This window comes from Lichenostomus cassidix, chromosome 23 (assembly GCF_008360975.1).
Source record: "Lichenostomus cassidix isolate B80296 chromosome 23, HeHo_3.0, whole genome shotgun sequence".
Lineage (NCBI taxonomy): Eukaryota > Metazoa > Chordata > Aves > Passeriformes > Meliphagidae > Lichenostomus > Lichenostomus cassidix.
The window spans coordinates 674,633-699,072 of record NC_139503.1 but is presented as its reverse complement, the minus strand read 5'-3'; the positions used below and the strand labels follow the sequence as shown (position 1 = coordinate 699,072).

Genomic DNA, 24,440 nt, shown 5'->3' with positions numbered 1-24,440 from the left:
TGAGCGGCTGGCAGGGGCGTATTCGGTGCATTCGATTGGCTGCTGTGCTGGAGAAGTCACGCCCCCATCCTCTGTCCCGCCCCCCGCCGGCGGAGGTAACGGTCGCGGCGCGCGGGGCTGGCGGGAGAGGCGCGGCGGCCGCAGGTGAGGGACAGAGACTGACCAACCGGACCCGACCGGACCGGACCTTAGCCCAGCCCAGCCCGACCCGACCCGACCCCAGCCCAGAGGCCAGAGCCACACGGTACCGGCACCGCCATCGCCGCGCCGGAACCGCCACCGGCTACCGGCACCGGCCCCTCAGAGACCGGCCCGTCAGGGACTGCCCCTCATGGCCTTCCACCCCAGCCCCTCAGGGACCGGCTCCGCTCCTCCTCAGGGCCCCACATCCCCTCCCCGCCTTCTTCGGGTCAGGTCCTGCTGGACGAACCCCCTCAGACCCTCAGGGACCTCCAGCCCTTCAGAAATTTACCAAAAATCAGGCATATCTACCTAGCTTTATCCAGCTATACCTAATTATACCTAAATTAACCATAATAAGCACTACATTTAGCTCGAAGTGGTTTATTTCTTTGTTGAGTGAAATGCTGTTTCTGGTTCATTATCCTGTTGGTTGTATTTCCAGTAAAACCTGTGTATATGGATGTTTTCTAGGAAGTAATGTCTTCTCTGAGCTCTTTGAATCAGTTTCACAAAAATCTGTAAGAGCTGCTGATCGAGGATTGAGAATGGATTTCTAGAGGCCTTGAATTTCCACTGTGTAGATTTAAATTGCACTTGCATTATCAGAGACAGGGAATTCACTGTCTGAAGCACTCAGAGAAATAGGTAAATTAACCCAAAACTCTGGCAGATAAAGATTGCTATTCATGGAACAGCAAAGCTGATTTGTGAAAGACATTTTTTCCTAATGTAGTTGCTCAGTGACCTCTACAGAGGGCAGAAATGATCTGGTTGAGAGTTAAGACTTTTATAGAGAAATTTTTAGTCTCTGTAGACACAAATTCAGTATGTAAGTACTGTGGTGATAGGTGCTTTATAAATACTTGCCATGGGGATAATAGCTGAAAGGTGCTGCTGAATGCCTGGAGAATAGTGCAAACAGGAATTCTCCTTCCTCACACATAAAGAAAACCTACAAGGGTTTTGTTTTTGTCTAAGTATTACCTCTCTTGCTGCAGGAAAAAAAACAGATTTGTTTTTGGAGGAGAAGCGAATTAAATACTAATTAAATACTCTGATGAATATCTGATGTGTGTGTACCCTTTGCTTGGTTAGTGGGAACAGGGTGTGGCTTATAGTCACTTAAAATAAGATTTTTTTTTCATTTATCCAGCTCTCTGGATAGATAAGATGGCTGCTCCTGAGAAAGATGCAGACCTGAGGCTCCAGCAGAACAATCCACTGGGTAAGCACAGTCCTTTCTGCAAAGCCCTGCTGCTGTCGGATCCCATTTCAGTTTCTCTGAGGAGACACCTGGCCCTCAGAAGATTCTTTACCAAAAGCTTTTTTGTTCAAAAGAATCTTATTCTTGAAAAAGCAGGCAAGGGTAGAGAATAAGTTGATAATGAATTTCTCCCTGAAGTTGATAGCTGATGAATGTGGGAGAGTTCTTTAGAGTTAATGCAAAAATACCTCTTTAACTGGTCCAGTTTTGCTGTGCTGCTCTTTTTAGTCAGAGCACCAGCTGGGTGTAACATGACCAAACTAATCAATGGGAATATAATTTACAACTTCTGCATTCTGACTTTTACTAAGATTGTTTTTCAGTCTCCTGTTGATATTCTTTTACTTCCTCGTGCTTCCTGCCATTTGCTTTTGCAAAAGATATTTTTTTAACAGGAACACAGGGAGTGAAGCAAGGATCAGTTTGGGTTTTGGAAGCACTACTAATTATATGTGGCATAATTAGGTGTATTAAATTGTTCAGTCTGTTGGGTGAAGTATAAATATCCCTGTTTTTTCTCTCCAGACCCCAGCACTGGTCAGAAGAGCAAGTTCCTGGAGACTGACTGGAAAACACCGATGCTGTCAGGGAAGCCGCAGAGCCGCGTCAGCCGCTGTCCCAGCGTGGCCGAGAGTGGCGATGGGGGCACTGCCACCTCCTGCTCAGACAGCACTGAAGGTGATGGGCACCTCTGGGTCAGCATGTAAAACCTGGAGGGCAGAACCTGTGATAATATCTGGAGACTTTCACATCCAGATGTCTGGAACATAACCAAGCTAGGATGGGACTGGCTGCTTCTCTGAGCTTGGTTATTGTCTCACTGCAGTGGTTTTAACTGACTAAAAGCCACCTTGGTGATTTGCTGGTTCATATTGACCAATGGGAGATTTATCAGCAAGCATGCTGTGTCATTTTTTCTTTTCTTAAGAAATAATTCTTAAATTATTTCTTTGTTCAGATGTGTTTGTCTGCAGAGTTAGAGCTGAGAGCTCTGCAGCCTGGCCCTCAGCTGAGGCACACTCTGAAATTGCCTGTCCCAGCAATCCTTTCCACCTGTTTTTTCATGTTCGTTGATTCTCTTTTCAGCAGTGAGGAAGTTCGTGGTGTTCCTTGAAACACTTCACACATCCACGTGTTTCAGGGAGCCTTTGGAATGAGCTGTAGATCTTAATGTACAAGTGAAATGGAGACTTTAGCAAGTCTGGCTATTGGAAGTATTGCTAGAAATATTACACAAGCACATGTTTAAGTGCTCCATCAAACCTCTCTCAGGATAATAAAACACCCAGTAGGCAGGTGAGGACAGGGGGGATGATTTCCTCTTTGGAAGTGGCCCTTCTGAGCTCTGGTGATGTCACAGCCTTGTTTGTAAGAGCCGAGGGTGACCTGCAGCCCTGGCTGCTGCTGAGGCACGCTGAGCTCAGTACATTAGTCAGAAATGTTGTGAGGACCCTCAGCACACTCAAGGAACTGATTGCAGCACCCACACGTGATGTGCTGGTCAGGGAACTCGAGTTCCTGACAGTGACACCAGGGGATAAATTTAGGGGCTGTAAAAGGAAATGGTACTGTCTCTTCTCTTTGCCAAGGTGAACGTGCTTGCAGCTGCCTGGTAGCATGGTGTTCTATGCAGGGGCTGAGAGATTTTCTGCCCTCACTGCTCATTTTTGATGAAAGGATTGAGCATTTTATTGTGACAGTTTTTCTGTAGCATGATTTTGGTCTTTGCAGAGTTTGATTTGGGCTGTATTCAAATGGTAGTGTTTATTCATTGTTGTAGCATGCTTGGAGAGTACAAACAGGAGGGAGGGTGATTTGTTGGAGCATCACGTGGCGATGGGCCTTTGGCCAAAGCCATGAGGAAATCAAGTGTGTGTTCCTGGGAGAAACCTGGAATTACTGCGACACAGAACGTATCAGGACAAGGAGTGGGAACAGGCACTTTGCTGTTTGCCTTTCTCAGCTCTTGCTGTTGCTGTATTGAAATCTGAGAGTTGCTAAGAATAACCCCGAGTTCCCTGCAGCCAGGTTTGGTGCCCCGCTGGCAGGACGGGAGCTCTGTCTCACTTCCTGTGGCAATAGGTGAGAGCCATTGCTCCAGCTCTAGGACACGCTCTTGCCGCAGCGTCCTGGAGGAGCTGGAAGGTCAGATCTGTGGGGTCAGCGATGTTGGAGGCTCATCATGGGCTCAGGGAAGGTTCCTGTTAGCTCTGCACACAGTTTGGAGTTGCTGAGCTGTGGGACAGGCAGAGCAGGATCACGGGCTCAGTGTTCAGCTCAGTAAGTTTCAGCCTTTTTATTCAGTATCAAGGACTTGATTTCTGAACCTAGAGAAAGATAACCTTGTTGATTTAAGATTATACTAGAGTAGCTTAAAAACAAGGGTTAGAAATGTGGACTGGATTAAACTTGGGTTTTTCTTGTGGTGGTAGGAAAAGGTCAGCAGGCTCCTGAAACTTGTAGTGAGGGTGAGCAAGGTGTGCCTGAGTCATGCTGCTGCTTAGGAGGACATGTTCAGTGGGAAAGGAACTGGCTTTGAAATTACTTTGGAAAGCTCACAGGAGGGTTGTATTTTCAGGACTGTAATTAGAGTGTCACTCTTCTTCTTTCCCTAGACTTCTGCAATTCCAGTAGCGGTTCCTCATTCCATCCCATCAGAACCCAGGTGACCATTCCAACAGCCCACGTTATGCCTTCCACCCTGGGTGCCTCACCCTCCAAGCTGTGCCCTGCAGGAGACCAGGGCTGTTCCCAGAGCTCTTCCAAGCCTGCTGTGCCAGGCTCTGCCCCTGACCACCCAGGGCTCACGAGGAACGGGGACTTTAACTCTGGGAAGTCCTCTCAGGTGCCACCCAGGGAGCTTTTGCGTCCCTACAGAGCTCCAGGGGAAAACGGCTGTGAGCACCCCTGGCCTCCTGCTGCTGATCACACGAGGACAGAAGACACCTGGAAGTTTGACACCCCTGCCATCGAGCGCACCCTTAACCAGTCTCTCTTTCTGGACAACCTGTGCACTGACCCTCTGCACAGGTGCCAGAAGTTCAACCCAAGCTCTGAGGCAGGGAAGGACCATTACAAGGTGCTGCCAGAGAGCAAACAGACACCGGGGGCCAACGGAGCCTGTGAGCCCCGGGACGGGACATGGCCCAGCAGCAGCAGGCTGATGCCATCAGGACTTCAGGCCAACAATTTCTTTGCAAAACCCGTAGTAACTCCCCCATCCCGAGCGTGGATGCAGGAAGGCTGCACACTACACACCCACCAGGGAGTCTGTGAGCTCAGTGCCTGGAAACAGCAGCTGGACAAAGTGCGACTGCAGGTGGAGCAGATGCAGGTAGGCAGCTGCTAGTGTGTGTGAATTTGAAACCCTTCCCACCTCTTTAGTCAGGAATCATTGTCCCAGACTTAGGAAGCAAGGGGGAAAATGTCTCATGCTTCTCCCTGAGTGACACCAAAAGTCTCCTAATGGTCTGTTTTTACAGCTTGTGGTGTCACAGGTATCGTTTGACACGCTGTGTGTGCAGAGCAGCCCTGGATTATGTTACAGGGCTGCACCACCTGCCAGATCAAGAGCTGAAACACTCTGTCTGCTAGAAACTGAAGAAAAAGCATGCCAAGAGGTTCTAAACAGTTTCTAGAATAATTTTTGTCTGTATCTAGGGTTAAGAAAGACTTTCTTTGAAAAAATGCATTAAACTAACTACAGTTTATTAGGTGGAAATGGTTTGTTTACCACCTCCCACCAGCTGTACCCTAATGGAGACAAATTGTTTCCAGCGAGCTAACACAGTGATCTAAAATTATTTGTTAATCTTCCAGTTGTGCTTGGGCAAAGTTTTTTGTTCTTGGACATCAACAGAGACTGAAATAGCCGTGCCCTGGCATGCAGATGAGCACACAGTGTGCAAAATAGCTCCAGCAATGTTGCAATTACCCCTGTGGGACACAAACCTCTCCCTCCTTGCTTTGTCTCCTCTCGCAGTTACAAAATGGAGGCTCCTGTCCCCATTCCTCCATGTATTCCTCATCACTGCCTGCACCTGACCCAGCTCAGTGGATCAACATCCTGAACTCCAATGAAAACCTGCTCAAGGAGAAAGAGCTCCTCATAGACAGGTAAGGCTTTGACACTGACATGTGGCTTAAACACTCCAGTGCATTTTTATTTTGGAGAGTACCAAGGAAATCTCATTTCTCAGAGTTCCTTTTGCTCAGTTGATCTTGTTTTGTTGCAAAGAACAATATAATGACCTTTAAGGCTAGTGGTCCACAAGCTTTTTGAAAAAGTAAGTCCTAATGAAAAGTACCTTCAGCATTTGGACTGTAAATACTTCTTCCTTATTTTGAGTCATCTGCTGTCTGTTTGTTTCACTCCTAAGATCCAGAGCCACGCTGGATCCTCTAGAATCTGTGGCTTCTGTGTTTTATCTATAATCATTGTTGGGGGAAAGGTTTTGAAGAGAGGGAAGGGAAGAAAAGTTAATAACAATTGTAAAAACAGTCAAAATGTTTACCTTTCAGATTATTTCTCTGCATGTCAACTCTTAGTTGCAGAGTCCTCTTTCTCCTCTGCCTGTCACTGTGTGGAGCAGCAGTGTTGAGGTGGCACTGTTTGTGTTGTGCTGCTGCTCTCTATGTTTGAGAACAGTGAATTGCCTGTTTTGTTCCAGACAAAGGCAGCACATCTCCCAGCTGGAGCAGAAGGTCCGGGAGAGTGAACTGCAGGTTCACAGTGCCCTGCTGGGCTGCCCAGCATCCTATGGAGATGTCTACATGCTGAGGATGCAGGTACAGCAGGTGTCAGAGAGAAATGTGTGTTGAATGCAATGGCCCTGCCACTCCTGCCGAGGTGTTTGCTGAGCAGGACTATGCAGAGTCAAATTATCCCTTGTGTGGAGTTGTTCCCATCCCCTCTGGGATACTCTGTGTCCCCTGAGGTTTCCAGCCCTGAGGTCCTTTGGTTGCATTAAAGCAGTGCTGGTGATGCAAACACCTGGCAGCACTGACAAGTGCTATTCCAGAGTGTGTCAGATGGGCTGAGGGGTGTTTGGGAATTGGGAGGGATGAGGACACAGCTGTCACACCGGTGCCACATTGTAGCTACCCGAATTCAGGGGCTGTCTCTGCCTGCAGGAGCTGCAGCGGGAGAACACTTTCCTCCGAGCACAGTTCACAGAGAAAACTGAGTCCCTCAGTAAGGAGAACATCGAGCTGGAGAGGAAACTGGCTGCTGCGGAGGTGGATGTGAAGCTGGTCAGGGAGTCACTGAAGGAAACGGTGCAGAAACATGCAGAAGAGTTAAAGAAACAAGAAGAAAGGGTATGATCGTGTTGCTCTAGAGGCGGGAAGGTCTATTTTCTTTGTCAGTGTAGTTCTGAGGTGCAACCTTTCTGTGGCAGTCTGTAATTGCATGTGTTTGCTCATCTCCTTGTAGACTGGTTTATAAGCAAAAGCCCTTCCTCCTGCAGTTAGAAGCATTTCAGTACCTCCTTTTTTAACTATGTCTTTAGTTAAATGAGCAGAAATGCTCCTAAGTTAAGGTGATCTTGTATTTTGGTGTTGTGTGGTGTGCAAAAAGCGAAATGAGTGGGCTTACAGAAGACTGAAAAACCGATAAGAAATTATATAAACTTAACTTGTCTGTAATTGTCCCTGCAGGTAAAGGGAAGAGACAAACACATTAACAACCTTAAAAAGAAATGCCAGAAGGAATCTGAACAAAACAGAGAGAGACAGCAGAGAATCGAAACCCTGGAACGATACTTGGCTGATCTTCCAACCCTTGAGGACCACCAGAAACAGAGTCAGAAGGTAAAACTTCCTCGAGTTGCAATGATGGCTCTTCACATTGCTCAGATGACTTTCCTACAGCTGCAGTTACTCCCCTTTTGTTGCAGCTGAAGGAATATGAACTGAAGGCTGCAGCCCTGCAGGAAACAGTGCTGGAACTGGAAACAGAGCTTGGAGATCTCCAGGGTGCTTTCAGGAAGAAAGAGACGCAGCTGGAAACCCAAAAACACAAGGAGACAGAGCTTCTGTCCACTGTGCGCAGGTAGGAATTGGGAATAAACTCATCTTGGCACTACAGGAATTGTACAGCCCTGGCACATTGTGGGCTGAGATGCAACACTGGCATCTGATGTGAAAATAATTTCACTACTTATATTGCTTCCCTTCTTAAAGTAAGGGAAACACCATAAATAAAGGTGTTTGGTTTTTGGTTTTTTTTTCCATGGTGTTCTGCTAATTGCAGCTTGCAGGACAAGTTGCAGCAGCATGCAAAGAATGCAGAGAGAGGACCCCCTGGCCAGGATGGGGAGAGGCAGAAAATGGAATACGACTCTCTGAAGAAAGAGTGTGACTGCCTCAGGAAGGTAAGGGGCTGTCCCAGTCGGGAATCACACAATTTTCCTTCCACTGAGTCACACCAGGCACTCAGATGAAATCAGGGGTTTTTACAGATAGAATTGCACTGAAGCAGCAGTTCCTGGAATTTCAGACTGCAGGGTTCTAAAAGCTGTTCTTGGTGTGATAACCAAACACTTCTCCGGTAATGCTGGGGAGAAGTTGCAAAATGCAGAAGAGGGAAGAGGAAAACCACAAAAATACAATGTCTCTGGTCTGTTTTTAGCTGATAAATCTAATGCTGCCTTTTATCCAAGTCCACTACTAAGAGCATCTGTGATTAGAGCAGTAAATGGACAGGAAAGAGGAGGAGAGGGGATGCTGTCCTACTGAAGGAGAATTCCTTGTGGTATTAATGGATCTGTGTGGCCAGTTCTGATGCCTCTGTTTTTGATTCCAGATTGTGGACAAAAAGCAGAAGAAGATGGAGCAGTTATCCTTGCAAGTCAAGGTGAGAGGTGATGGGGAGGGACCCAGGACTTGAGAATATGCTGTGAAATGAGTTAGACTTACTGTGTTCTCATGGTCTCTTCCAGAACCTAGAAGAACGGGTGGCCCAGGAAGAGGAGACAAGCCAAGCTCTGAGAGAGGAGGCGATGAGAAAGGAAAATGCTCTGCAGCAGCTCCGGGCTGCCGTGAAAGAGGTCAGGGGGTGTTTGGGTGTAGCACTGACTGAACCATAGATTGCCTGTTAGCAAGGCCCTGAACTTAGTCAGCAGCACAATCTCTTGTGTTTAATGCTAGTCAGTTGCCCTGCTAGGGCTGCTCAAGAGCAGGAGAAAGCAGGTTGAGCCTCGGAAACTTCCTCAGGATGGGCTGGAGGAGGCTGAGCTTGCCAGCTGAGGGCAGCAGAGCAGGAGCCCAAGCCTAGCAGAGCCCAAGCACAGCACAGCCCTCGAGGGAAGGGATGGCAGTGCTGGGGTGCACAACCTCCTGGAAGCCTTTGTTGCACAGGCCTCGGCAGGGACAGTGCAGTTTCATGGGGCACTTCATGTTTGATCCAGACCCCATGTGGGAGTGGCATTTGCTCCTCTCGCCCTTGCCTGGAGGGCTGGATGCAAACCAGCTCTGCCCTCAGTGCTTCCACTGTGGAGCAGTTGCACTAAACGTGGTAGCTGTGCCCCGAGTGCCCACTGAGGTGCCATGTCCGTGTGTCCAGCTGTCCGTGCAGAACCAGGACCTGATCGAGAAGAACCTGACGCTGCAGGAGCGACTCCGGCAGGCCCAGCTGACAGCCCAGCCCCTGCCTGCTGACACAGCCCGCCTGGCCCAGGAGCTGCACGGGGAGCTGGCTGTCTGCCTGCAGGATTTACAGTCTGTCTACAGCATTGTCACCCAGAGGGCTCAGGGCAAGGACCCCAACCTCTCTCTGCTCCTGGGCATTCACTGTAAGTACAGAGCGATGGCAGAACAAACCCTTCTGTTCCTGTGCTGTGTCAGAATTAACTCACCCAGAGCATGGAAAGTTCTCCTCTTTCTGGGCTTCTGAACGCCCTTTCTGTGGTTGGCTTGCTTTAAAGGTGCATGTTGTAATAACTGAATGTTAAGTAGAACCTCTTTTGCAAATGTGAGTTGGTTTTTCTGGCTGACTTGCAAATGTGTGTCATCCTTGGTGAGAACTGCATGTGAGGAGAGTCCCTTCTCTGACCCCACAGCTGTGCAGTACCCTGTGAAGGAGAAGGAGGACCTGCTGAGCCATGATGGATTGGCCAAGAAACTGGTGGAGGTAAAACAGCTTCACAAAGACGTGGAGGACTTAAGGACTGCGATATCTGACAGATACGCTCAGGACATGGGAGACAACTGCATGACCCAGTAAAGAACACTCCCAAAGTAAGACAGGAAATGAAGACTTGAAACTCTCAGGAGTCTCGTGCTCCTACAACCCTAAACCTATTCAGCACTTTACCATCTCTCTGCTCGGGTACAGGATGTGTGACTTTTCTGATCTGTGAGGAATCAGAGGGTTTGTTGCCAGAAGTGTTCAGCTGCTGACTGGCTAACTGGGATAATTCAGGGCTTCGGTGTCAGGCTTTGCAGCAGCTTTGATCTTGTGGAATGTTTTATGCTGTGTTTGCTGGAGCTGCTGTGGTCTCTGATGTTGGGAGATGAATTCTGACTTGCCTTCCAGGCATGTCAAATGCTGAACATGCAAACGTGACAGTTAAAATGGTGGCTAAAAGGAAATGTATGCCCTGGTCTTGCTGATAACTTCCCCGTGCAGGTCCTGTGTGACCAGTGGGACCAGAGGATTATCTGAGTGTTTGTGGGAAATCTGGATTCCACAGGCAGGCAGGTGTGCCAGTTTCACTGCTGGCATTTACACTGAGGTGCTACTGCCTTGGGTTGATGGAGCAGGACCTGCTTTCCTCAGGTAAATGCAACCAGTGTCTTTCAGTAGCCAGCACGAGTTGAGGAATAAAGCAACACTAAAAGGCTTTGGAAATGCTCCCCCTGGGCACTGTTACCCCAGAAGCCTTAAGCCTTTTGTCCCCCTGAAATAGCACTGGGAGTGGGGTGTGGTTCAGACTGCAGAGGAAGTGGATTGATGCTGAAGTGCCTTAATGAGCTGGAAAAACCCTCTGCCCCCACACTGCTCCGTGCCTAATGTATCCACTGGCAGGTGAGGAGCTGCTTTTCCTTCTCACAGCCTTTTAGAGCCATCACAAAGGGTCCTGGGGAGCCCCAAATGTCTGTGGCTCCTGTCAGAACCTCCAGGAGCCTCTGTGCCCCAGGAACACACCTCTGCTTTACTGGGAGAAAGCCATACTGGTCCTAATGTGGAGGGGTGGCACAAGGCAGTGGCCACTTGGGCTTTGTCATAGCCTTGTCTCTCCTTCCTGCTCCTCTGCAAGTAATGGGATTTCAGTGTGGGATCAGTTTCACTGTACCTCAACCCTCCATAACCCCAGTGGCAACTTTACTGTACTGAGTCTGAGGGTGGAACTTTGGTTTTCAGCATGAGTTAAGAGCAAGACACCAAGTTATAACAGGGAAAATCCTGCTGACACTTGTGCTCTTTGGTTGCTCTTGGTTCTCGTTGGGGCTGTGAGCCCTGGGATTGGCAGAAATGCTTTTGTTGTTCCTTTGTGTTAAAATTTAAGACCAAATCTGTTTTGTTCTCAGTCTTTGGCCACCATGGGTGATGGTGGCAAGGAATTGATTGGTTTGTCCTGCACAGGGAGCACACAGCAGTGTGTGCCTGGCAGTGTCTGTCTGTCTGTCCTGGGTGTTCTGTTCCTGCCTGTGTCTGTCCCCAAGCTGCTGGTGCTGTGTACTGAGCAAAACACGTTTCCAAGGCTATTTTTGAAGCTGTTTGTCCTGACTGCCGGGAGCTCTGCTGGTTCTTAGGGGGCTGTTGAGCATCATCTTTTCTATCCCCTCTTTGCTTAGGGGTGCAAGATCTCGTTCCTGGGTGCTGTGAGGGGACAGGTTGGCCCTCTGCCCTGACAGAGGTGATTCTGAGATGAGATTACTGTGGCTGAAACCACCTCAGCTGCTGCCTGGCCCTGTTCCAGCAGCTGCTGCTCAGGTCCTGCGTTCCCCTCCTGTGTTCCCTCATCATCCTCCGGCACAGCTGAGCCCCTTGGGCCAAGGGGGTGATTCCATGTGCTGTTTGCTGCTGGTGCAGGGCAAATCTTGGCCCCTTTGTTACCCAACACCCCAGGCCAGGGGGACAGGACAGTGCTCCCTTCCTCGTGCCACTCATGTCCCCTCAGGTCCCGTGTCGTGCCCGGTCCGGTCGGGCTCAGAGTCTTTGTACCAGCCTGTGTGTCACCGCTTGTTTGTATCGAGTATTCGGAGTATCGAATAAAGCTGCTCTGACCCACTCGTGCGAGGCCGTCCTGGGTGGGGAGGGAGGAGCTGCGGGAGCGGTGGCTTGGTGCCGGTAACGGCGGTGGCAGTGACTCCCCGGTGCCGGTAAGGGTGGTGGCTCGGGGCCGGCGGTTCCGCGGTGCGGGTAAGGGTGGTGGCGGCGGTTCCCCGGTGCCGGTAACGGCGGTGGTTCCCCGGTGCCGGTAGGGGCGGTGGCAGTGGCTCCCCGGTGCCGGTAAGGGCGGTGGCCCCGCCGAGCCCGCATGCCCGAGCCCGCCAGCGCCATTGGCCTCCGCAGTCACATGCCGGGCGGTGGCGGGGCTGCCGCTCCTCCCTCCATCCCTCCGTCCCTCCCTCCCGCCCAGCCGAGCCTCCCCTCCGTCCCTCCCTCGGCCGGGCTGAGCGCTGGGAGCGGCCGCGATCGCACCATGAGCACCCTCAAGGTCTACAGCACCTCGGTGACCGGCTCCCGGGAGGTGAGCGGCGGGCAGGGCTGCGGCGGGCAGGGCTGCGGGCACCGGGGCCCCTCTTCCCGGGGGTGGGCGTCTCTCTTCCGTGGAGCAGCGAAGCCCCCCCGCCCCATCCTCGCTGTCCCCTCCCCTGCGCGCGCTGTACCGTCCCCATCTTCCCCCAAACCCACCCCTCCGTGCCGGCTGTCCCCCCACGCAGGCACGGGCTCTGTGCTGAGCGTGGCTGGCACGCTGGGTGTGCGCCCACCCTTCGGGCTCCTCTCCATCTCCCCGTAACCTGCCTTTCCCACTCGGGTTCCAGATCAAATCCCAACAGAGCGAAGTAACCCGAATCCTTGATGGGAAGAACATCAAGTACGAGCTGGTGGATATCTCCCAGGACAACGCTCTCCGGGAGGAGATGAGGGCGAAGGCAGGCAACCCCAAAGCCATCCCACCCCAGATCGTCAACGGAGACCAGTACTGCGGGGTGAGGCTGGTGCTCCATGCTGGGGGTTGGCATCCTGGGGTTGGGTGGTGGGTGATGTTCTGTCCCTTGGGTTTGCTGCACATGTGCAAGGTGTCTTGTAAGTTATTTCCCGTGAGGTGCAGAGACCAGGTGCTGCCAGGGTTCATGGCTGTTTCGCTTGGGAAGAAGGGGAACTGGGCCCAGGGCTTTGAGTGACAGTGGGGCTGTGCCCACTTTGCCATGTCATCCTTGGCACAACCAGCTGGTGCCAGTGCTGTGAACCACTTTGTGCTGCACACTCAGGGACCCTTCTGCCTTGTGAGCAACTGTGGTGTTTCCCTGCAGGATTACGAGCTTTTCGTGGAAGCGGTGGAGCAAAACACTCTGCAGGAATTCCTGAAGTTGGCCTGAGCCCTGCTTACCCTCCCATCCTGGACTCTACCTGCATTCCTGAGCGCCCTCATCTCCGACCACCTTCACCTCCAGGTTGTCAGCGCTGTCCTGGCACCACGACTCATATCCCAGCACAGGGAAAAACCCATGACCAAAACTCCTCATTGCAGCTGCCTCCGACTCCCTCCTGCCTAACCCGAGATCATCTCCGAGGGATCCAAAGAAAGTGTGATGCTCGCTGCGCTTGGCCTGTGAGCAGAGCTGGGCCTGGCTCACGGCAGCTTCCAGTGCCTCTGTAAACAGCAAAGCCTCCGGGGCTGTGTGAGATGTGCTCAGCCCTCAGCCCTCTCCCCTGCCTCAGGAGGGAAGGGCTTAGGGCTGCATGGTACTTCCCACTTCTCCCAGTTGCTGTTAAAATTGTAAACTCTGCTGCCTCACTTCCTTTTTTTCCCCTTTTTCCCCTCTCTTCATCTCAACCGTAGAGATTATGGCAACTAAGTAATTTTTTTTTTGTTTGTCTTAATTTAATGCAAAAGTACTGCACAGAGTTGGGGGTCTGAGCGACCACCATGGAGGAGCTGGGGGCGAAGGCTGCCTGTGGGGATGGATGGGGCTGGAAGTGACATCTGTGCTGCTCCAGCTGCCCTCAGCCCTGACCAGGGCTCCCTTGTGAGCATTAATGGCTCAGGGCTGCCCCAGAACAGCTGATGCTCCAGCTGTCTGATCTTTCCTCTTTTGAGTTGGCTTTTTTGCAATCCTGGACCAAGTGCATTTTGTTTTCCTGCCAAAAAGCAAGTTTATAACCAGTGTTGTCTTCCGAGATGCTATTAAATGTTACTGTACCTTTCACGTTGCTACTCCTGCATTTCTTTTAAATCTGGTTTTATTTTGGCTACAGGTTAAACATCACCCTACCTAAGGATTGTGAGTCATTTCCAGCTGAGAGAAGCTAAGTGGGTTGTACGTGCTGCTGCAGCCTGACACAAAGATCTTAACACCTTAGATTGCTGCTGCTAATCAAAGGCTCACAGGACGTGTCTGAATGTCCTACGGCGCAGTAGTGACAGGTACCAGAGCATTCCTCTCCTCTGCGTGGTGACAGCAGCAGCCCAGGGCAGGGACAGCCTCAGCCAGACATGGGAGTGAAAAACAAAGCCCTGGCACAAAGACTGCCTAGACCAGGATATGGACAGGCAGTGGAAACAGCTGCTCCTGAGTCTGCTACAGGTGGGAGAAGGAGGAAGCTGAGGGAGAGCTGTTTGGGTTGAGTCACTGCTCACGGGGAGCTGTGGAAGCAGCTGGTTTGCTTCCTGTGTTTGAGTTGTGCAGCTCTGGTCTGGGAAGAGCTCTGGGCACCCTGAGCTTCCACAGCAACTGTGCCTTTGAAATCTAAAGGAAGTGGAAATTGCAGCTGAAATAAAGGGTTTTATTAGGAGCCTTTAATGAGGGCTGGGTCTCTGCAAAGAGGGAACCTGCCAGAAGGCACTGCCTCAATGAGTGGGAGTGTTGTCAGCTGGGAGTCAAGTGAGAGCTTGTCACAGCTGGAATGGGAAGAATGTGCTGGGGAAAGGGAAAGGGAAAAGTGCAGCCCCAGCCCACGGGAGAGGGAGGAAGATGCTTTATTCAGGGTTCGGCTGAGACGCCGCAGAGGGATTATGCTCTTCTCCAATGACATGGTGTCCTGTTGCAGCATCCAGCGCCGGCAGCAGCAGGGAGGAGGGCGGGAACCTCCGGGCAGGCTGCAGCCTGGGCCCCGCTGGAGCTGGGGGCTGTCCAAGGGAAGGAGCTGTGCACGTACAGGAAACCCAGTAGCAGGATCTCCTGGCTGAGTCGAGTCTGGCTCAGCCCCAGCACTGCAATGGCTCAAGGCCTTCAGGTTTAGCTTCAGCAGAGACTGCAGAACTGAGCCTGTTTGTCTCCAGGTGTCAGTGCAGGTGAAATTTGCAGGGAGCAGCTGTGTGTGGAAAGCAAACTGTCCCTGGCTGTGTGTCCATGCTGCTGCTCCGGAGTCCCTGAGCCCAGCTAAGCAGCTGCCCAGTGCCAGGTGAAGCTGGCAGGCTCCCCTGGGCAGGGGTCAGCCTGTGCAACCCTTCCCAGAGATGAGGAGCCAGGCCTGGAGCCCAGGTGTGAGCTGATGGAAGTGTCCCAGTTGGGAGCCCACCTGTCTTGGGGACCAGACCCACTGTGAGGCAGCAGGACTGGGCCTGGCCCTCTCTGCTCTCCATCCCAGGTGTAATGGCACAATGAAACTAAATCTGGAAAGAAAACCTCTCCCTTCTTCCCAGCCAGGGCAGGTTGGGTAACAGTGAGAGGCAGAGCTCGGGGTTCAGAGCTCCTATGCTGTTTGCAGCTCCATCCCCTCCTGTCGGGAGAGGTCTTTTCTCCGCAGCAGCAGGGAGGCGTTGGGGACCAACCCACATTCCTGCAGGCTCCTGGAGTTGTCCGTGTACACCCTCTGGGGAAAGGTGCTGATGATCTCATACGAGTCCGAGTTTCCACCCCTAGGAAAGAACAGCACAATCTTTCCTACTCAAAGGATCCCCCAAGGTTTTGCTGGGATGCTTTGACTGATCCAGCTGTGGTTATGCAAGAGCAAAAAAAAAAAAAGGGCTTCCAGCCCAAACTGCAGCCAGCCAGGCACGGAGCAGCCTTTCCAGCTGCACAGCTGCAGTGGGAAGGAAGGAGGCTTGTGCATCCCAGCAGCACTGAGCTCACGCTGGGCTCACACTGAGGCCATGGCCTGCAACAGGAGTGGGAAGAGGGGAGAGCAAAGGGGGCTCTCAGCCATCTGGAACTGTCACCAATAGGCTGAGTGAGCCCTTGGGCAGCATTGAGTGTGTTGGGACACAGAGCTGGCTGAGCCAAGAAAAGGCTGCAGCTCAGCTTCTAGCACCTTGGGAATGGTGGTAAAAATTGAGTGAGTGCTGGATGGAGACAAAGGCAGCAATGGGCCTGGATCTGATGGCAATTTTGGGAGGACAGAGGAAGCTTATCTCTGCTGCTGCATGGCAAAAGTGGGTATGAAATGCTCTGAGTTTCTCAGGACCATGGCACTGCTGCCTGGAGAGTGTCTGGGACAGGGCTGGGGCTGTGACCCAGCTCAGGCTGATGTTTGAAGCTCCAGAGCTTCAAGAACCCTTTTCTGGGGTCCTACAGAGCCAGGCAAGGAAGGCAGGGAGTCCTGGGTTACCTGATGTGGGCGAGGTGCTGGCGCAGGTCCCCGATGGTGTCTGTGAGCAGCATCTTCACCTCGTACGTCTGCTCCCCGCTCTCGGATTTGATGCGCAGAGTGCAGAAATCAGGGGCACGAGCTTCAGCCTCCTCAGTCGGCTTCACCCTGGGGATCAGAACACCCTGTCAGCCCAGGAGTGAGTTCCACTCAACAAGCAGAGCCTCCATGACCAGAAAAGGGGAGGAGAGTTTAATGTTTGGGAATGTCCTTGAAGTGAACGAGGCCCCATCTGACCATGGGCAACCAGACCAACCCACTGCCCAAAATGCTGCTTTGCTTTCCCAGCCTGAAGGTGCCTTGAAGAGGGTTGTAGACTTTTTTTAGCTTTTTCATTTTAAATCAGGGCTGTCTGGTAAGTACTTTGCCCTACTTTGATTAAAAATAATCTGCTTGGGGTTTTTTTTATGAGCTATTTGGGTCTTGGCTTGCCAGAAGACTGAATGGAAAAGTGCTATTAGTGAGACCTCCAACTTGGGCATCAGTTTCCTGGAGGGATTCTCCCACTTAACATGATTGCAAAGAGCTCCTTCAATGGTTTCAAATTCTTGGGCTTGCTGTCAGGAAAGCTTTCACATAAATAAGTGACATTTTGAACAACAGAAGCTTTTTGTTCGAGATGTAAAATATGGCATGTTTGCCATGAAAAATTCAGTGGTTTTCCCAAAAGACCAAACTTGGCCTTTTTTCTAACTATTGCTGAGGTATAAAAGGGGAAAGTCCATTTACTTCCTCAACTAAACCTGCAGTGATGAAATAGGAGGAAGAGGATATCCTGACAGGGCTGGGGTTAGGGGGCTCTACCTGTACCTCTCCAGGGCAGCCAGCCTGGATGTTCCCACCAGGATTTCTCTGCTGCTCTGCTGCCCATCAGAGCCCTGCAAGCAAAGCCAGGTGAGTGTCAACACTGCCTGGGCTGCAGGGAGAGCAGCCAGTGCTGGCACAGCCCCGAGGCAGGTGCCAAGTGCCACGTGTGCTCTGCTGCAGCCTCTCTGAGAGGCTACATGGACCTGAGAGAGGCCCAGGGAGGGAGTGCTGGTGTTGTGAAGGGAGCTGAGTCCAGGGAATCGTCCCTGCTCTGCTCCTGGGGGTGTCTGAGGAGTCCACTTGTACCTGTGGTGCTGCTCTGGCCACACCTCGGGCACTGCCCACTCTCCCTCTGTGCTTCAGGGACTTGGAAAGCTTGTTGGGAAACTGCTCCAAAGAGGCTTTGGGACCTGTGAGAGCAGAGGGGGGATATGTCTGTGTGTGACCTTTGTGACAAACATTTTTCCCTCAGAAGAGGCTGATTTGGTGAAAGGAGAGAGCGCAGCAGCCGATAGGGAGAGCTCTCAGCACCCATGTGAGGCTCTCAAGTTCCTCCCTTGAAGTTGTCCCACTTTCTGCTCCACTGAATGTTTGACTGTCAACATCCAGAACTGTGCAGCCTGTTCAGTGCACAGCTGGGATGCACAGCAGGCAGGTAAGGCTGGTGGGTTATTTAGTGATGCACCCACAAACCCACTTATTTCTGTCTCTCTGACTGACTGTTTGACTTCCCATCCCTGTCAGGTACTGATTACACAGACTGTGAGTGTCTAGAAGCAAAATGAGGAATCTGTGGCCTTTGATGTCCCATATTCTGTTGTGAAAGTCTGAACAGAAACTGTCCCATATTCAGTACAGTTATGGTTGATTTGGTTTGAAGATCTCTCATTTTTGGAATGAGCTTGTAGGAGAAAGGAGGGGTGCTTACAAGCAACTTTCCCCCCAGACCTGCAGGGTTCCCTCAGCATCCTTTGATGTGGTGAAGGTAGAAGGAGCTTGGCCTTTCAGAAAGGCACAGGGCAGATATGTTTTCGGAAATCTGCTGAATTTCTATTCTTTTATTACTTGTCATGTCTCATTCTGTAGGAGGATTAACACGAGAGGACCCTGTGTGTGCTGCTGGCTCCCACCTTCTGAGGCAACACCAGGCCCTGACCCAGAAGTGTTGCCTTCCTTGCTGAGGCTCTCACATTGCCCTGCTACCACCTGCACTGCCCTGGTAAGGTTTCAGAACCCTCCTCTTCGAGAATAAGCTGCACTTTTGAGGTGTGTTTAGGATTTTACCTGTGATCTCAGAGGTTTCCTGCACTTTGCTGGATTCTGAAGTACCAACCATCTGGCCAAGGCCAGGAAAGCTCCCTGGATGGTCTTGTTTCTGAAACACCACATCCCTCCTGTCAGTGACCTGGAAACAAATCTGACGGTTGTGCAAGCTCCTCTTGCTGCATCAGAGCCAATAAACCAGAGTAAGGACAACCAGCAGTCGTAAACCCCAAATGAAACCAGTGATGCACAGGTTATAGGGAACCTCAGTCCCCAGAGCTTTGCACAATCCCCCTTCCTTGTGACTTCCTAACTTTCACAGTTCCCAGCTTGCTCCAGCTGGCCTGACCTCATCCTGTTCATGCAGCTGTGCCCTGGTTTCTTCGTGGCAGTGGGTAGGTCCAGCCTCTGGTTCTGCCTGCTGACGTTTCAGGTGCATTCCAAAACCTAGATTTGAGTCCTCAGAGGCTCTCTGTCTGCAAATGTGGCTTTGGCTCTTTGCCATTTCTGAGAAATCAAAAACTGGGGCCCAAGAGAACCTCAGGTGGCCAAATCCATTTAAACTGTGGCAAAAAATAGTCTCATGACATCCTCTTTGCAAGGTACTTGTTCAATCTCAGTTTAAAGGCTTTTTCAGGGGAACTATTTGAAAACCTTTTCCCCCTCCTTTTTGTGACACAGCTCTTCATTTCCTGCATGTGCTGCTTCTCTTACAGAGCAATGTAAGAGCAATGCTGTGCTCTTGGAAGCTTTGTTTCAAGCCAGGTTCACTGAGGCACAGAAACCTTTGAACCTTGATGCTGAAACATTTCCTCTAACGGCTGCTGCAGGTGCCCTCCCTGCCTCCCTTTTCCCCAGACACACCTGCACAGCACCACAAACCTCCACTTGCTGTGGGGAGCATCCAGCAGATGGATGAAAGAAAACCTGAACAGTCTTGGGAAGCAAGAGAGCAATTTCTGCCCTAAAGCTGGGTGTGGCACTTGCCTGCAAGGGAACACCATCGGGGTAGCGTGGCTGCAGCTCTGAGGGGAAATAGCCATCCATGATGTCCTGCAGACATTGCTGAAACAACAGGAGAGCATATGGTCCCACCTCAGACTTTCTGTTTAGCTCAGGACTGATCTTTCTGCTGGGTTTGTGGTGTTGTGGACGTGCAGAAAGCTCTGCATCAAAGACACAGAATCTTCATCTCTAAAAATCACTGCACACAGACATACAAGGCTTTAAAGGCACTGTGGGGATACAGGCGTGGAGCTGGGCTCCTTTGGAGGACTGACATGAGCTCAGAAGCCCCATCCCCTCTCCTGGGGCTTAGTGAGTGGTGCCAGGATGACACTAACTCCTCTCCAGCCCTTTCATACCTGCGTGGCTGGGTGCTGGTAGGGCCGGAAGGCTCCGTTGCCCAGGATGATCCCATTTTGGTACAGGATGAGAGGGAGAGGCTCTGGCCGCCTCAGCCGAGCCCCCCGGGCTGTGTGCTCGATCTGAGAGATGCCTTCTCCAACCAGCGAGTTCAAATCCTTAACATTCTCCAAGATTAAATCAAAATCAATCTGGTGTTGGCAAACAACGTCTTCACCTGTGGCAGAGGGATCAGAGTTACTGGGGAAAGGGGTGGTGGCTGAACAGATTTATCTGTATGAATTCTAGGTGTGTTTAAGCCCCGACATTTTTGGGCTGTCTGTGCTATGGCTTTCACATGTTTGCAGAATGTGGTGCAACCTTTTGCTGTGGTGCACCACTTGCCAGGTCCACATGGGTGTGTGCAAAACCACAAGGGCGGGGCAGAGATGCAGAGCTGGAGCTGCAAACTCCGAGCTCCAGGGGCAGCTCGTGGGGCCCACGCTCAGCTCCTGGCCTTGTTTATCCTCTCACAAGTGTTGTGCTGTCCCTGTGCAGTGCATGATGAGGAGCTGCACGAGTTGGATTAGGCAGATTGGATCAATGGATCAGGGCACAGGTGCTGAGGAGGTGCCAGGGGTAAACAGAGGCAGCTGCCTGCACCAGGGCAGGGACTCGGCAAGGATGTTTTTCTGGGTGTTTGAGGGTGACAGGGTGAAGCAGTAAAGGGGCTGTGACAGGACAGAGGAATGAAGTCAGAAGAGGAAATGAGAGAAAAGATCTATGTTGAGTTAAGAGTCTTTGGTTGTTCTGCTTTTTATGAGTTGCTAAAGGATGATGCAGAAATCTGAACCCTTCAAAAGGGTCAGTGAGCTGAAACCAAAACTGTTTCTTCTGATCTCTGTCTGCCTCTCTTCTCCTGCATCTAAGGGAAGGTCTAGTCTAATATTTGCATGGGGGTTAGGAAGCAACATTGGCTCTGCAGCCCAAATAATTTTATTTTTTTCTCTACTACCACTTTCTAAGGAGCCACTGCCAAACCTGCTTGGACCCCAGGCAGCAGAGTCAGGTCTCAATTAAATCCTGCACATGGTGGCTGGGAGGAAAGGCAAACAATATTCTCTGCTGGAGCCAGACTGTGGGTAAGTTACTACAGCTCCTGTGTACACAAAGCACCTGATTCCATTTTCCACCCACTCTATGTCAATGTCATTAGAGCAGGCAAGACTCAAATGTGCAGGGTTTGTGAATCCTGCAGGAAACAGCTGCTGTGAGGCCTTCTCCTGAAGGGCTGAGCCATCAGATTCTCTCCTCTTCCCTGATAAGGGTGTAAAAAATACAGGTATATAAAATTAAACATTCTGCTGAGTTCCTGTTAGATTGCTCCGTGTCTGAGTCCCTGAGATGGACTGATGTGAAGATCTTGGCACAGAATCACAAACTTTGAAGACCCAAATGCTGAGGTTTTGGTGCTTATCTGCTCTCCTTTCTCTATGCATGCAGTGGGAGCTGGGAGAGCAGCTTCAGCCAAGGGTGCTGGTGCTTTACCAGGCTTCCAGAGGTTTCCTGGCAGCTCCTCTTCATCCTGGAGTGATTCTGTATCTTCCAGCTGGTCTCGTGTCTCTCCAACCCAAATCAGACCATAGTCATTCAGGAACCGCTGAAAGAGGAAAGTCAAATTAGTGTTCGTGACCAGAGCTTCAGAAAACTGGAAATGGGAGCCTGAGAGTATTTTGTTGTGACTGTGAGAGGCAGAAGGGGAGGTGGAAGAGGTTTGTTTTGGGGCTCCTTGGCCCTGGCAGACAGACAGACTCTCTGGCAGGGCAGTGATAGCAGCTCTATCAATAGTAGGGAAAAGGGAGGAGAAAAGATTTGTAGTGGCAGTGGAATCTTCCAAGACTGCAGGAGCTGCAAGGGACTTTTCTACATCCCTGGAAATCAAAAAGCAGCTTACAGGAGCCACAGATGTTTGTGTGTTCAAAACCTCCTCCTGCCCTGTTGCTCACATCCAAGCTGCTCTTTCTTTCCAGAGCTGAAGAGTTGTGATGATCAAAGGGGCAGCTTGAAAAAGGCCAGACTGGGACTGCAATGATCTCGAACCAAAGGAGCAGATGGCTCAGGGTGAGCAGAGCAGGTACCTCACCTCCATCTCCCAGACCTGTCTCTGCAGCTGAAGGCACCTCATTTCCAGTTCTTCTGAGGTGGATGAGTCAGAAGCATCTGTAGGAGAAATCCTGATGTTTCTATGTAGAACCTCAAAGGAGAGCTGTGAATCACCTGTGTCACACAAGGCAGAGCCCCAGCAGGCCCTGCCTGTGCTCAGCGAACTCAACCCGTGGGACATAGGAGGTGAATGTGACAATTCAACATGTGTGGTTTGGCAACAACACTGACAGACTGAAAGATAGTTGTGAACAACCCTGGTGAAGTTCTATGCTGTGGGAGATGATGTGAGTGGTGCTGTTGGCAGTTATTCAGTGGAAATGGCTTGGCTCTTTCAGTCTGAAGGAGCCCAAAATGAGCAGGTGTCCACTAAAGCTGGATCTCAAAACCTTGGCTGGATGGCAGAACAATGCACGAGGAGGTACAAAACACGTGTTTGTGGTTTGATATACGTGTTTGTTTTGTGCTCAGGAAATGGAGAACTCACCACAGCTCTGCCCAGAAAAGTCAGTTTAGCCATTGCAGGAAATGTGTGGTGTGTGGGCTCCAGCTGGGGCTGGAAAGCTGCTGGATTCCAGGGAACTGAATAGGGGAAAAGCCCTTCAGTGACTCACTGAAAGCTGGGTTTGATTTAGAGTTAGGCTGCCTTGCAGGACAAGGAAGCCCAGACCTGGAATCCTGTGGGAAACTCCAAGTAGGTTTTATGGTTTCTTTCAGCTGCTTTCCTGCCTGTTTGAACTTTGCAGTGTTTACTGCTCTTTGGTGTTCTGACCATCCTCGGGTGTTCGTGGTTGGCTTTGCACTCATGGAAACTTAGAAACCCATAGAAAAGAGGTCAGGAAATGATGTTTTGCGCAACACCAGAGTAACAGATACAAGTTAAAGTGCAGATCTGCTTTGGGAAATGGTCCCTCTGTGTAGCTGGGACTTCTCACCAAGGAGGCTCCTGGGTTTTGGAGCCAAGGACAGCTCAGAGATGTCCCAAGCCTGATCTGTTGCCTTACCCAGAGCTCTGTAGCCACAGATGCCAAAGGGAGAACAATTTTTACCTTCTCCTTTCTGAAGAGTCTTTATCTTCTCCTCGAGTTCAGCAATCCTCTCGTCCTTCAGGGGCAAAACAAACAGTGAACCTGGGTCAGTTCCTGGGCCTCAGCACCTCCAGGCAGAGTTGGCACAATTAGTCCTGGCTGGGACAATTAGTGAGGCTGGTGCAGGTCCTCTTCCAGCCAGAGACAGGCTAAAGGGTCAGAAGGGCTGAATCACCTCACAAATACCTTAATTAGACTCAAATGAGGGGTGGGATAAATGGAGAACTCCAGGAATGCCCCTTCTGCATGAGATGCTCCTGCTCAGACATCAGGGAGGGGCTGATCTAGAAACAAACCAGCATCTCTGCAGCCACTTCTTAAAAAAACGCCCAAACCAAACAAAAATCCATATTTATTCTAAGCTTTTAAAGGGTATTTATCCTATTCAGTGATGCAGAGAGGGCTGCTCCAGGATGACTCTGCTATGAGCAGCTGCTATTTCAGAAAACAAAAGGGGGAATGCACCACCACAGGAGGGAAAAAAGAAATTTCTGAAGCGAAAGAGCTGCTGATCTTAGTGCCAGGGTGCTGACAGTCACTGCTGCAAGAAGTGACAGCAGGGACTGTCCCCTCTGCCACCCCAAGGCCTGATCCAACTGCTCTATCGCTGTGCAAAGGGGTCATTTGGGTAATTAACAGAGCAGTCCTCAGATGAACTTGTGAGCCCACACAAGTGTGAGAGGTAAAACTCCTGTGCCAGGGCAGAGCAGGCTCAGCAAGAGGCTGACTTTTACCTTCAGGTGGATTTCTTGTTCTTGTTTCTCTATTTTTTGTTCCAACAGAGCGATTTTTTCCATCAGAGAGGATGTGAGCTCCATGTCAGCACGAGCTGCGCCTGAAAGCACAAACACCTGTTACCTGTGACCAGGATTGGAGTGTATTGGGCTTTATTTTCATATCACTTTGGTGGCATTTGCTTGACAGGGTAATTTTTAAAAATATCAGCAAAAATGCTGTCAAAAAAATCCCAAACTGTACATTTTTGTGATCAGCCCCTCCTCCCAGTGCCCCACCATTGTTTTCCGGTCAGAATGGGCAGTTTGAGGGATGGGGGGCATAAAGGGGCTCAAAATAAGGGGGATAACCAGGGGGTGACTGGGGAGGAGTGCTCTGGGGGGGCTGACAGGGGTGGCAGCGCTGGGAGCACCCGGGGTGTGTTGGGAGGACCCTCGGGGGCGATCCCCGAGCCTGGGGAGGGTTTCCGGACCCTGGGGTGTCCCCGCCTTTGGTCCCCAAGGCCTCACTCACCCCCACGCCGCCATCTTGTTTACGGGCGGTTGCCACGGCGACGTGGGGCCGCTGCGATTGGCCCGGCGCTGATCACGTGGTGAGCACTGTGGGCCTGGGGACTACAATTCCCAGCATGCAGCGCGGGTTCTCCCGGGGTGCGGGATCGGGATCGGGACCGGAGCGGGAGTGGATCCCGTTTCTCTCCTCTCCGCACACTCTCTGCCTGTGTTCATGCACATCAGCCTGGCCTGCGGCTCCTCACGGCGTGCACCTCCTCCCGATTCCTTCACCTGCTTCCTTGGTCTCTTTCTCGCCTCGGCACTGCTGTCGGCCTCGC

General features: G+C 51.2%; 3 protein-coding genes across 6 annotated transcripts; 2 read left to right on the top strand and 1 right to left on the bottom strand.

The window, feature by feature from the left end:
* Positions 1 to 86: 86 nt before the first annotated feature.
* CEP85 (centrosomal protein 85) lies at positions 87 to 11,681 on the top strand. Of its 3 annotated transcripts, XM_085081297.1 has the most exons (14): positions 87 to 144; positions 1,337 to 1,408; positions 1,973 to 2,125; positions 4,063 to 4,781; positions 5,430 to 5,563; positions 6,118 to 6,235; positions 6,581 to 6,766; positions 7,106 to 7,258; positions 7,345 to 7,499; positions 7,701 to 7,821; positions 8,253 to 8,303; positions 8,389 to 8,496; positions 9,012 to 9,240; positions 9,508 to 11,681. In XM_085081297.1, exons 2-14 carry the CDS (start codon positions 1,354 to 1,356, stop codon positions 9,669 to 9,671), a joined length of 2,346 nt encoding a protein of 781 aa, XP_084937423.1. In that variant the 5' UTR covers positions 87 to 144; positions 1,337 to 1,353; the 3' UTR covers positions 9,672 to 11,681. The 3 variants fall into 3 exon arrangements, with proteins under 3 accessions (XP_084937423.1, XP_084937425.1, XP_084937424.1); XM_085081299.1 differs by lacking the exons at positions 87 to 144; positions 1,337 to 1,408; positions 1,973 to 2,125 and adding an exon at positions 3,506 to 3,715; XM_085081298.1 differs by lacking the exons at positions 87 to 144; positions 1,337 to 1,408; positions 1,973 to 2,125 and adding an exon at positions 3,507 to 3,727.
* Positions 11,682 to 11,876: 195 nt separating this feature from the next.
* On the top strand, positions 11,877 to 13,826 carry SH3BGRL3 (SH3 domain binding glutamate rich protein like 3). Its single transcript, XM_085081345.1, has 3 exons — positions 11,877 to 12,144; positions 12,440 to 12,607; positions 12,932 to 13,826. The coding sequence occupies exons 1-3, from the start codon at positions 11,932 to 11,934 to the stop codon at positions 12,995 to 12,997; spliced, it is 447 nt and encodes a 148-aa protein (XP_084937471.1). The 5' UTR covers positions 11,877 to 11,931; the 3' UTR covers positions 12,998 to 13,826.
* Positions 13,482 to 24,157, bottom strand: UBXN11 (UBX domain protein 11). 2 transcript variants are annotated; one of them, XM_085081310.1, is made up of 12 exons: positions 24,122 to 24,157; positions 23,608 to 23,708; positions 22,835 to 22,889; positions 21,766 to 21,842; positions 21,171 to 21,282; positions 19,643 to 19,860; positions 19,266 to 19,343; positions 18,300 to 18,420; positions 17,322 to 17,425; positions 17,013 to 17,086; positions 16,170 to 16,316; positions 13,482 to 15,480 (listed from the first exon to the last, which is right to left on the bottom strand). In XM_085081310.1, the coding sequence occupies exons 2-12, from the start codon at positions 23,689 to 23,691 to the stop codon at positions 15,315 to 15,317; spliced, it is 1,236 nt and encodes a 411-aa protein (XP_084937436.1). In that variant the 5' UTR covers positions 23,692 to 23,708; positions 24,122 to 24,157; the 3' UTR covers positions 13,482 to 15,314. The 2 variants fall into 2 exon arrangements, with proteins under 2 accessions (XP_084937436.1, XP_084937437.1); XM_085081311.1 differs by having other exon boundaries at positions 17,019 to 17,086.
* Positions 24,158 to 24,440: the final 283 nt, after the last annotated feature.